General features: G+C 50.7%; 1 protein-coding gene across 1 annotated transcript in view; it reads right to left on the bottom strand.

Annotated features, from left to right (window-relative positions):
• The window catches only part of Tmc7 (transmembrane channel like 7), a 48,685-nt gene extending 36,251 nt beyond the window's left edge, over positions 1-12,434 (bottom strand). The window contains exon 1 of the mRNA XM_028867788.2: positions 12,314-12,434. Coding sequence (XP_028723621.1) covers positions 12,314-12,377 — 64 coding nt within the window. The 5' untranslated portion in view covers positions 12,378-12,434. The remainder of the gene's footprint in view (positions 1-12,313) is intronic.
• Positions 12,435-13,033: the final 599 nt, after the last annotated feature.

Genomic DNA, 13,033 nt, shown 5'->3' with positions numbered 1-13,033 from the left:
CAACTCTCATTCTGTTGGCTGAGAGCCAGGTTAGGATTCTGGAAGGAATGAAGATGTTCCCTCTGTGATGAGATTCTTCCCACTTCTTCAACCTCCACGTCTCCTAAGGGCCCACCCAACGGCGGTCATCCCCATCCTTAATCTATGCAGCTTAATGTGCACTGTCTCCATCCTCTCAGGGACCCCATCTCTCTCCACCACTGAATCCCCAGGGTCTGCACAGGGGTTGGCACATGGCAGTGTCTGATAGATACTTGATGAATGAATGAATGAAATGAATGAATGAATGAAATGAATGAATGAATTGGGAATGGATGATATGAATGAATTGGGAATGGATGAATATGCTGCTGAGGACATAGTGTTCAATTACCTGCCAAACTTTTGATCAAAGTACGTGTTAGTAACCCAGAAAGCGTGATACAAAAATCAAAGGGGAAAAAAAAATAAGCATTTTCTTTATTATTCTTTTCTGCATGGATAATAAATCCTTACAACTGAAAATAAAATTCGTTGTTGTTTTTTTCAGAGTGTTTATTTATCTATCCCAAGCTAACCTGGAACTCACTCTGTAGCCAAGTTTGGTTTCAAACTCAAGATCCTTTAGCCTCAGCCTGGCTAGGCCTCAGATTACAGGTGTGAGCGATCATTCCCAGCTCTACATTGACCTTTTAAAGGGGGGGCGGGGCGAGCTGGCAGGAAACACTGACTCCACCTGCTGTCCTTGCTTCAGGTTCTTTCCATAGACTTGTTTATGGAAATACACTTTGGTCTGTTAGGACACAATCCATTGTTCTTTTTTTTTTTTTTTTTTTTTTTGGTTTTTTGAGACAGGGTTTCTCTGTGTAGCTTTGCGCCTGGCTCTGCCTCCCGAGTGCTGGGATTAAAGGCGTGCGCCACCACCACCCGGCACAATCCATTGTTCTTAAACAATCTGTGATTATCACAACTGGGGAGACACTGGTTCCTGAGAGCTTGTCCATTCCCTGTGCTTTGATGTCACTATTATCCTGGAAGCAAACTGGAGGTAGGAAGCCTGAAAAAACACATACTTACAGATTCCAAAGGCTTTTATCTACAAGTTCCTAGAATTCAGAGACTTAAAAAGCTGCCACAAGATACGTATCAAGTGCTAACACACACACACACACACACACACACACACACACACACACACACACACACGGGCCATGGAGATGGCTCGGCAGGGATGGCACTTGTCACCAGGTCTGATGACCTCAGTTCATTCCTAGGACCTAGGAGGAAGAGAAGCAACCACTGCAGAATGTCCTCAGAATTCCACACCTGTGCCATGACACATGAGCGCCTCCTACCACACACAAACAAAAACTCAACAATCAAAAAGCTTCCTGAGCTCTGCCGCTCCCCCAAAGATCACCATCCTCCCACTCGTGCACACACCACGCCCTCATCTCCTCAGACGCCTGAGCACATTTGATGAGAAACTTCCACAGGCCAAACAGTTCTTTAAGACTGAGACACACACCTAAGTGCAGGACACCCTACCCCTGCCTTTTTGAAACTCGCCTTCTATTTCGAAAAGACAGACATTAAACAATAACATATACCAGATGGTGATTATATGGAGAAAAATAAGTTGGGGGTGGGAGGGAAGGAGGGCTTAGGGGCTGAGGTATAATTTTAAACAGAGCGGTCAAGGAGAGCACCGCGAGAAGCTGACATTTGAGGAAGGCTGGGAAAACAGGGGAAACAGCTGTGCAGCCATCCTGGGAGAGGCTATCAAAGGAGGAGACAGCAAGCGCAAAGGTGAAACGCAACAGGAGGAACTCATCGACTTGAGAAACGGTTTGATGAGAGAGTCAACAGAGTCCACAGGAGGTCATGGGGGTGGGGGACAAGCCAGGTCACATGGGGCCTTGAGTATCATGGAAGACTTTTGCTTTTGTTTGGTAAAGTGGGAACCATGAAGGATTTGTGGCAGAGATCACCATGGCTACCACTGTCACTACAAGGTAGCATGGCTGTGGACCAAGCTGGGCACACGTCCAACAAAGAAAGTGTATGTACTGGTCTTTTTTTTTTTTTTTTTTTTTTTTTGATAACTCAACATAAACCAAGACATACAAGAAGAGGGGATCTTTTTTACTTTGTAGATTTATTCATGTGTCTGAGTGTTTTATTTGCAAGTGTCTGTACACCATAGAGATGCCTGGTACCCTCAGGGATCATAAGAGGGAATTTTAGTTGTGAAGATACTTCTACCAGATTAGCCTGTAGGCAAGTCTGTGGGACACTTTCTTGATTAATGATGTAGGAAGGTCCAGCTCATTGTGGGTGGGGCCACCCCTAGGCAAGTAATCCTGGTCCTGGGTGTGTAAGAAAGCAGGCTGAGCAAACCACAAGGGCAAGCCAGTGAGTAACATTCCTCCATGGCTTCTGCTTCAGTTCCTGCCTCCAGGTTCCTGCCCTCAGTTCCTGCCTTGGCTTTCCTCAGGGACGGACTGTTACCTGGAAGTGTAAGCTGAAATAAACCCATTCCTCCCCAAGCTGCTTTTTGTTCATGGGCCTCAGCAATAGAAACCTAAGACAGAGGTAAAAGTTCTATATCTCTAACATTGATCATTAAGCAACTGAGGTGTGACTGAGGAAATGAAGCTTTCATTTGGTCACATGGCCAAAGCTGCCTGTGGCTGGTGCTGTAGTGTATACTGTGGACGAGTTCCTGTGACACAGACCTTCAAGAAGATGGGAAAAGTGTTGTCTGCCCACCAGACACCTGGACAGCGAGCTAGGAGGACCAACCTGAGTCACATCGGAGTCAGGTCAGGCGTCTGGTGGGGCTAGACCCCACATTTTACAACCAGATGAGCAAACAGCCCTCAGGAGCAGGTGACTAACTTGTTAATCAGAGCTACTACTGGGTGAAGTGCCTGGATCACCTAGTTGTTGAGCCAGAAGAAAGTGGGGTGTGCTGGCTGTGGGCCAGTTCCTGTGAGTCAGTGGACCTGATTTGGCAAGGCCTGTATGACAGGGCCCTGCCTCCCTGGCCACCTGCCTGGTGCCACACCCCAGCCCCCCCTGCCCCCCCCCCCCCCCCCCCCCCCCCCCCCCCCCCCGTCAGCTAGCGTGTGTTTCGAAGATCCTGTACCTCAGCTGGCTCTCATATGTAAAGTGTTTAGACAAAAGCCAGACAGAAAACCACGTGCCCCAAGTCTCTGCTGCCCACACAGCAGAAAAGATCCCCAAGTGAAAGTCACAGCTGTGTTCTAACAAAAGCTTATTCACAAAAATGGGTGGCAGCTGACGTGGTGAGACACGTGGAAGCTGAGACTTACTATTCATTGATAAAGCTTAGTGTGTGAGATGATTCTCAATGTGCACGGGAGGGGTCTTCTTGGTAGGGACCAGACTAGTCCTTAGTGTCCTCTCTACTAAGACCGCTTCAAAAAAGTCCAAAGCAAGAGGCTGAGGCAGGAGGCTGGAGAGTCTGAAGCCAGTCTGCGTGAGGCCCTTTCTCAGAATAAATGTAAACAAATGGGGCTGGGGAGATGGTTCTGTAGGTCAAGTGCTTGCCTTGCAAGCACAGGGAACTGAGTGCAATCCCAGGACCCACATGAAAAAAACAGTGTTTATAATCCCAGCACTGGGAAGGTGGAGGCAGGCGGACCCCGGAGCCAGCCTAGCCTACTTGCTTGTTACTCCGTGAGTTCCAGGCCAGTGAGAGACCTGTGTAAAAAAAATAAAAATAAAAAAGGATGCACCTGAGAAACATCACCTGAAGTTTTCTTCTGACCTCCACACGCATGTGAACCTGCAGGAACACACTCGTGCATACGTGCACACACAAATATTAAATAAATAATAAGTAATTTCCAGTGTTCCTAGGAGCAATGACAGAAGCCTCTGGGGAGCAAAAGCACACACAATTATGAAAAACTTTTCTCCTGGATCCCCGGTGAGTCTCACAATGGCGGATCACACAGGGGCTTCTCATGCACTGTCCTCTTCTGCAGCTAGGATAAGAACCCTGCCCATGAGTGAGCCTGAGCCAAAGCTTCAACCGTGAGGGGGAACCTCAGCAGAACATGTACATGCCACACGTCCACCATGGCAGTGGCCTGGCTCCTCACAGGTATTCAACAAACATCCCTCAGATGGACACATGGATACGTGACCTTTGGAATTTCTCTGCTCCTGGGTGGCTGTGGTGTGCTGGTCTGGTTTTCATCACTAATTTGTCACAAAAAAAAAACAAAAACAAAAACCAAAGCAGCTGGTGTATCATAAGCAGGTGGATTTCACACACAGTTCTGGCAGTTCATGGTGCCTGGCAGGCTCAGCTCTGGTGAGGACCCAGGGACGGCTCCTGGAAGCAGGCAGGGTACAGCACTGGAAGTCAGAGGGGACCCTGGGGATCCACAGTATCTTTGGAAGAGACCCCCCATTAAGTTCCACCTCTTCCCCCACCCCATCCCTGGTTTTTCAAGGCAGGATCTCATGTAATCCCAGCTGGTCTCAAAGTCAATGTGTAGCAGAGGTTGGCCTTGAACTCCAACCCTCCAGGCTCCATCTCCCAACTGCTAGGATTACAGGTGTAGGCCACCATATCTAGCTCCATCACTTTCCAGTACCAGTACCCTGGGGACCGAGCCTCCAACACACAGATCCTCAGGGATAAGCCACATCCAAGGCAACACAGGTGGCTTGTCAAGCAATTTCTCTGTGCCTCCGTTTCCACAGAGATATAGCAAATAATCCTGCCCTGGTTTGCTTTCTGTTGCTGTGGTAAATGCCACAACCACGTGCTACTTGAGTAGGAAAGGGTTGGTTTGGCTTACACCTCCAGGTTATCAAGCCCATCACCGTGAAGGAACCAGGAACAGAGGCCATGGAAGAACACTGCTTACTGGCTTCCTCTCTGGCTCAGGCTCAGCCTGCTTTCTCATACAGCCAGGTGGGTCTTATCTAGCCCAGACGCACCTTCCTCAGGACGGCATCCCGGGCCTTCTCATGTCAATCATCAGTTCAGACAATCTCTCACAGACATGGCCACAGGCCAATCTGATATGCACAGTCCCTCAGCTGAGGTCTCTTCTCCCCAGGTGATTCAGGTTGTGTCAAGCGGACAATAAAAACACTTCACTGAGTTCCTAATAGAACTTGGGAAGGTACGCTCAGACTCCATAAGCAAACACAGACCCTGGCCTGCAGAGTCCACATGAACAGGCTCCAGCTTGCCTGACCCAAGCCCTCCATGATCCTCTGAGCTCTACCAGAGGTCTCCTCACACACACCAGGGGCTGTCCAGTGTCACAGACACCCTCACATTGCTCACTGGACAGCCAGGGGGCAGGTCCAGTACAGCCTCGGTGACCTCAGCCCAGGTGCGGCAGGATCTTGATGTCCACCAAGAGAAGACTCAAAACTAGTCAAGAGTGAGGCCAAGTTACAAGATTACAAAAAAAGACAGAATTGAAGAGAGTCCAGGGCAGGTAGGAAAGGCTGGCCCAGCTGCCTCAGCAGTCACAGTGGATACAATTCACAGGCTTCCAAGCTATTCCTTCGGTAAGTTTAGATTTAGAGGAAGCCCACGCTGGCCTGGAGACTTACCACAGAGCTGTGTCCCCAGAGAGAAGGGAAGGGAATGCTGGTACAGATAAAACACAAGACCACTAAGGGGCCCTTGCTCTTCCTTGGGTCACAGGATGCTGGACCCAAGACCCCATTTAGTAGCCAGAGTTCATATCTATCGTTTATTTTTACTTTCTGTGCATTAGTGTTTTGCCTGCATGTATGTCTGTGTGAGAATGTCGGATCCCCTGTAGCTGGAGTTATAAACAGTTGTGAGCTGCCATGTGGGTGCTGAGAACTGAACCCCAAACTCGAGCAGGGCAGCCAGTGCTGTTAACTGCTGAGCCATCTCTCCAGCCCCCAAGGAGCCAGAGTTCTAACAACACTGTATGTGGTGCTTCTCAGAAAGGGAAGGGCAGTGCTGTAGACCTGGTTGTCAGCCAGCGAGGGACAGAAATCAGAACCAGTAGGGTGTGTGGTGGGGGAGGGCCCTTTCTCATGTTCCTTGGTCCTCCCTTCCTCTCTCCCACTGTCCCTCCCTGTTTGAGACAATCCAGAGCCTCACTAGGCAGCCAAGGATGGCCTCCAGGTCTTGGCACTCCCCCGTTCCTCGGCCTCCTGCTGACTAGGCACTCCCCCATCCCTCTGCCTCCTGCTGACTAGCCACGGTGCCTTGCTTGGCTCTTTCCCGGTGCCTTGCTTGGCTCTTTTGGTTTCTAAAATGACATGTACCTGTTGTGCAGGCAGGGGACCAGAGCGAATGCATGCAGAGGTAAGAAGACCACCGCGGGGCTCAGCAGACAACTTTAGGAGTCTTCTCCTTCCACCATGTGGACCCAGAGATAAATCCAGGTCACCCACCAGGCTGGGCTGACAAGCCTCTTTGCTCACTGAGCCACCTCAGCAGTCCTGGTTTGCCTTTTGAGAGGAGCTTTCATGTAGCCCAGGCTAGCATCAAAACGGCTATATAGCTAAGGATGACCTTCAACTCCTGACCCTCCTGCCTCCCGGTCCTGTGCCTACCCCTCTCTATTTCCTAACTAGCCCTCCTGCCCTCTGCCCTTCAGGTCCCTCTCCTTCAAAGCTCCTCCCACTTGGGTTGCCAACAAAGGCCCCCCAAACACTCCTCTTTATATCCCCCTGCCTCAGCTCAGTCATATCAGAGTCACTCCACATTTGAGCTGGTACTGCCACCTCCCCCCTGCATCCCCACCCCCACTCCAGTACCTCCCTGCACCCCCTGCCCCCCACTCCAGTACCGCCCCGCCCCCCGCACTCCCCGCCCCCACTCCAGTACCGCCCCGCCCCCCCACCCCTACTCCAGTACCGCCCCGCCCCCCGCACTCCCCCCCCACTCCAGTACCACCCGCCCCGCACCCCCCCACACCTTTGTGTAATTCCTTTCCCAGCACTTCGGTTCCCTTGGATTTTCTTCCCATCCTTCTGTCCACCGCTTACTCCCTTGACCTGGACCTCTGTGGCCAGACTCTCACAGGCTGGCTCTCCAGGAGTCAGTTCCAAGGGCCTGACTACAGCCTGGCCCACCCTCCCTCCTTCTACTCCTGGGAGGGAGCCCCAAGTGCACAGCCTAGTTTGACTGGGTGGTCCCAGACCCAAACAATTCTCCTTGGGAGAGAGCAGCCAGCTTGCAACCAAGTCACACCCCTCCAAAGACATTTCCCCCTTTTATCCCTCCAAAGTTTTCACTTCCTGAAAAAACAAAGACAGCCACCTCTAATCTGGGTCGCCTGTTGCTGGGCAGAGCTGGGCTCCTCCAGACAGAGGGGCAAAAATAGCACACGAGAACCAGTCCCCATGAGAACCCTGACCGAAGTCCTGACTGAAAAGGCTCATGGAATCTGCAGCCTGGTTCCGAACGTCCCACCCTCCTCAGACACCCAGAAGAGCGGTGGGTCACACACCGGATGAATGGGCTCAGCAGATAGGGGAAGATATAAACACCACAGTCAATGGCTGTTTTCATGTTTATTGCGATGTAGACTTGACTCAGGAAGAAGAGAAGTCCATGCAAATGCCTGATGGTGTATCTGCAGAAGCCAGTCACAAACCTCACGCTGTCAGTGTTACAAAGACCAAGCAAAAATACCTGTAGTGCTGTCAGGGCTCGGGGACAGTATCTCAAATTATCATGCCTCAGAATCTCATGTCCCAGCTACTAGGCAAGACACACGCTCAGAACTTCTCTTGCCCAAGGCCAGTCATAAAAACTGGAATCCTTTGTCTCAAAGACAGTGACTTTAATTCCCGCCCGTCTAGGAGGCTGGAAGGACTTCTCCACCTGTGTATGACAGGTGCTGATAGGAATCTCCAGAGGGAAGCTCCTCAGGGTTAGGGTTGCCCAGGGATCCCCAAGAAGCTGGGTTCCCAATCTGCATAGCTCACACATGGCTTTGATGTGCCTCACAGCTCTCCAGGGGTGATCCCATGTGGCTTCCCCACCTAAGCCTCACAATGGAGAGGTCACCCTGGATCTTTGGGTCTTCAAGAGTATAACAAACTTTGATGTAGCTAGGCAGAGTACACACCTAAAATGCCAGCACTGAGTGACAGAGGCAGGAGGATGGTAGGTTCAAGGCTATACTGTAAGACTCAGTCCGACACTCAGGGGGAAAGGAAGAAAAGAGAGAGGGGGCAAGGTTTCCAACAACAACACTGTGCACATGTGGGCTGAGCAACCCCATTCACTGGACCCAAGGACTGAGTCAGCCCAGATGTCAATCAGTGGATGTGTGCACACACAAAATGTGACCCACCGACAATGGAGTATTAGTTACCCATGAAAAAGGATGAAGCACTGTTTCATGTGACCGTGGACAAATTCTGATGATATGCTGAGAGGAAGCTACTAAACACTCAGATCAGTGTCTAGATAGGAGATCCACAGACAGAGGTAGGAGCAGGCTGGTTGCATGAGGCTGAGGAGGAGGAAGGGACGGCTGAATGGGGTGAAGTCTCCATGGGGGTGATGGAAATGTGCTGGAACCAGTCAGAACCAGTCAGAGCATTCTCCTGAGGCAAGAGAAACTTTAAGTAGTAAAATCGATGCTATAAAGGATTTATTAATTAACTTGCTTAGGAAATATAGATTATACAAAGTGGAATTTTATAGCTGGAAGTTTCTCTGGTCCCACTTGGCCCCATGGTTCCACAGCTGCTTATAAAATAATCACTCAGAGGCTTAATATTAATTTACAAACTGTATGGCCTATGGATCAAGCTTCTTGCTAGCTAGCTCTTATCATTTAACCCATTTCCATTCATCTATGTATCGCCACGTGTTCGTGGCTTTACCTGTGTTACCTACATGTTGGACTGTGGGCTGGCATCTCTCTGACTCCACCCTTCTTCTCTCTGAATCTCTGCTTGGATTTCCCACCTGCCTCTAAGATGTCTTGCCATAGGCCAAAGCTGCTTTATTTATTAGCCAATGGGAGCAACACATATATTCACAGCGTACAGAAAGACATCCCACCACAGAATTTAGATGAAGGAGCACTGACTCCAATACGATGGAGATAAGTGGTACACTAACTAGGCTTGCTAAAAAACGGTAGGAAGAAAAAATTTGTACCGCAATTGAAGTTCAGGGTTGTGGCAAAGAACACGACCCTAAGGGCAGAGCAGGTTTGCAACCATCATGAAGTCCTGGTCTGCAGTTAAGTGTCCTGAGCTCTTACCAGGAGAAGCACAGTTCTGCCAGGTGGGTAAAATGACCCGGGTAACAAACATTTGAACAGAACAGCACTGGTTGTTAAGAAGCAATCCTGGCAAATCTCTGCCATGTAAATCTCCCATCCATCCAAGTGGCCCGACTTACAGTCTCCTGTCTCTGTTTTAATTGTTCAAAGTGTGGCCAGGGGCTGAAGTGAAAGCAAGTTAAGGATGAGAGTGTATGAGGAATATATAAGCCTAAAGTGTGTAAGTTAATAAAACCTTCTTCTCCGGGCCAGCTCCTCCTTGGGCATCAGCCAGAGCAGGATGTGAGCTATCATTAAAGAGCTTTCTCCTTATTCTTCCTGAATAGCAGAGTGGGTTCTCATTAGTGTTGGGGACACGCAGAGTGGCTTCTCACTGGGGATGGGGGTATGCAGAGTTTTGGTTCACACTGGGGGGCAGGGAGCATGCTTCTGAATCACTCCATGCTAATGAACCACAGCTGAACATGTGTGATCAAACCTCCATTAAGAGAAGAGAGATGGAGGGAAGAGAGAGGGAAAAGGAGAGAGAGGAAGTGTTAGAATAAATGATCACACAGAGAGTGTGTGGACAGAGTAGCCTGCCAAGACAATCCTGTTTGTAAAAGGGATACACCAAGACCCAAATGGGACAGGAAGTTCACTTCGTTTGTATTCTAACATAGGTGGTGACTGTTCGTTCCCCCTCTCCCACGTTCCCCCCTTCCCATTGTCTGGGGGTTGGACCAATCTTTCAGGGTTACCTAGTTTTAAAGGAATCCATTCAAAGGAAATGAGGGAAAGTAGAGGCCACTTAAATTCTGATAACACAGCTGGGCATGATGGCCTGTGCCTTTAATCCTAGCATCTGCAAGGCAAGAGAGGCAGATCTCTGTGAGTTCTAGGCCAGCCTGGTCTACTTAGCGAGTCCCAGGTAGGCCCGGGCTGCATAACAAACTATTTGAAACAAAACAAACAAAAAAAGCATTAACCAGGGATAGGATAATCCCTCCCCATCAGGGGGAAGTGGTGAGGGGGGGGGGGTCCTCAAGAGCATATGGTAGAGACAGAGTTCAACCTCCAAGAGGCAGTCAAGGAGTGTTTCTGGGAAGAAGTGACCCTGAAGGAAGAGAAGAGATATATGTACCTTATAAGGAAGGTCATGGCCCCCAAGGTGGAGGGACAGGGGCTAGAACAGAACAGCACCATCAGGTGGTCATGGGAGGAATGTGTGCGAAAGCAGGAACCAGTGGAGAAGGGCATCCGTGCAAATACAATCACCAGAATGTGCCGGGCACTGGTGAGCCACTGAGACCACCTTCCAGGACCCCGGTGGCACAAGGAGGCACAGCCATAAATAACAACAGTTAACGTTTTGTAGCATCGCCACTGGTCCCAGGACAGCCCCAAAGAGCCATGTTCCCAACGTCTGGGTGCTCACATCCAAACCCAGCGCCCTGCACTCTGGGCAAGGAGACCTGCACACACTGCGGCCCAGCACAGGACCGTTGCTCCTCTACCCCACACCATGCCACTGTGGGGTCCTTTTGCAAAGAGGCCCCACTTCATGCAGCTTGATTAGGAGATCAGAAAACAGCATCTGCCTGGGGCTGGCAGTATGAATCTGTATCCCAGGATGCCAAGGCAGGTCGGATAAGTTGAAGGCCAGCCTGGGCAGCACAGCAAGACAATGTCTCAAACTTTAAAAACAAACAAAACCAGAGGCAGTGGTGCACACCTGTGCTTCCAGCCTCAGGAGGCAGAGGCAGGAGTCCAAGGCCAGCCTGGATTACGTAAGATTGTTGTCTTGGGAGAAAAAAAAAAGTGAAATGTAAAAGAAGGCTGGGGAACATAGTTCAGAGGGAAAGCTCTTGTCTCGAGTGTGTGAGGCCCTGCGATCGATCCCCAATATTGCGAAACAAGCAAAAATGTGTCCATATCCAAGCGGGTGGGGAGATGGTTCAGCTATAGGGGCCCAGCTGAGTGGCCCTGCAACTCTCGGGGAGATACGAGAGGACTAGACTGCCAACATTGTAACGGCGTGAGCTGGAATAAGAGGAAGATCATGGGAGCCAACCAGAAAGACACTTGGTTTTCACAGGGCTGGGATGGAATCCTGGAACTTCATACAAGGCCAGAAAACTCTACCAGGAGACACGCCCCCGCCCCTCACTGGGGGAGTCTAGGCAGTCACACTGCAACCTTTGACTGCTACCTGAGGGCTGAAACGAAGTTGACATCAGCAATGCCAGATTGAGCGAGAAAAACGATCAAAGACCCCCGCCTGGTTTTTTCTGATTCCAGAGCACTGTCCCAGGATCAGGGTCTTTCACTTAATGTTGAAAACAATCCTAAGGAAGGGGCCCAATGCCCGAATCCATATGCTGTCCCCACGCTAAGCTTTGCCTTGGTAGATACAATCTCACACTGAAACTCAGCCTACAGATATCATTGTGAAGTCTGGCTGAGGGCAGAAACAAAATAAATACAAACTACAAGGAAGCTTGCCAGAGGGGCTTGGCAGCTCTACTCTACCTACTGGGCGGTGTCCTTACACATATCTGTAAAATCTTAGGAAGCTGTATAACTGACTACATGTTTAACACAACTAAAAAGAAAGATCTCCCTGCTCCCATTGACTATTGTCTATGACCAGGGGCTGCGTGGGGCATTTATTAATATTTCACTGTTTCTCGGCCCATCTGAGGCTCAGAGAGGGCAAGTCACTTGGCAAAATGCACACAGCAATAAAGACCAGAGACAGAATGGCTTCCAAGTGGATCTAAAGAAACTATCCAGGGGCAGGGGGCTTGAGGGCAGCCTATAGGGCAGGCAGGTTGTCACAATCTCTTTACAGAACAGATAGCATGGCGATCTAGAGGCTGGCCTGGGTCCGAGGGTCATCGTGTGGAAAGCGAGGACCGCCTCCCCAGCTCGGTAGGCAGGGCGAGGGGAGCCTCCTCGGCGGACAGGTCCGCTGCCCCCGCTTTCCCCGCAGCGATCCCCTGCGGAGGACCAGGACGGCCACCCCGCCTTCCCGCACGCTCGGTCCCGCCGCGTCCTACCTGTGTGTACGGCCCGCTGCCGGCTGGACCCGCGGCCCGGCTCGCCCGCGCTGCCCTCGCTCATCTCGGCCCCGCGAGGACCCTCCGCCGCCCCAGCCCGCCGCCCCGCCTCGTCGGGTTCCGGATGACGTCACAGAGGCGGGCGGGGCCGTTCCCACGGGCGCGGGGTGGGGACCAGAGCTACCTCTGGCGCCTCTCCCTCTTCTTTCTCGGTCTCCTTTCTTCTCCCCTCCTCCTCGCCCCCTCCTCTCCCCTCCCCTTTGCTCTTCCTATTCCCTCCCTCGGTCTCTTCTGGTACTCTGAGACCTAGGCTTGAACTCCTAATCGTCTGCCTCCACTTCCCAAGTGCTTGGATTACAAGTCCCGCTGTTGTAAATTTGGTAGCTAGGGCACGGAAAGTATGGAACGTTGCCGTTTGGGCACGTGTGTGTGTGTGTGTGTGTGTGTGTGTGTGTGTGTGTGTGTGTGCGTGTAGACACGCATAACTTAAGACAGTCGTGTAAGTTGCACCAAATATCGATCTGTGTGTAGATAACTCTCTAGAGGGTGCAGTTTACTCGCTTGCATGGTTCCTGGGGGGGCGGGAAGGAGGTCAGGTGGGGGAGGATTTGCTACATGTGCTTGTCTTAGAAATGTTCTCATTTCACTGATACCCCATACCGATATTCATGTGCAGCTGAAACATAAAATTAAAAGTAATGAATGGGGCCAGGGAGATGA

This window comes from Peromyscus leucopus, chromosome 1, assembly GCF_004664715.2.
Source record: "Peromyscus leucopus breed LL Stock chromosome 1, UCI_PerLeu_2.1, whole genome shotgun sequence".
In the NCBI taxonomy this organism is placed as follows: domain Eukaryota; kingdom Metazoa; phylum Chordata; class Mammalia; order Rodentia; family Cricetidae; genus Peromyscus; species Peromyscus leucopus.
This window is presented reverse-complemented; position numbering and strand designations above follow the sequence as displayed.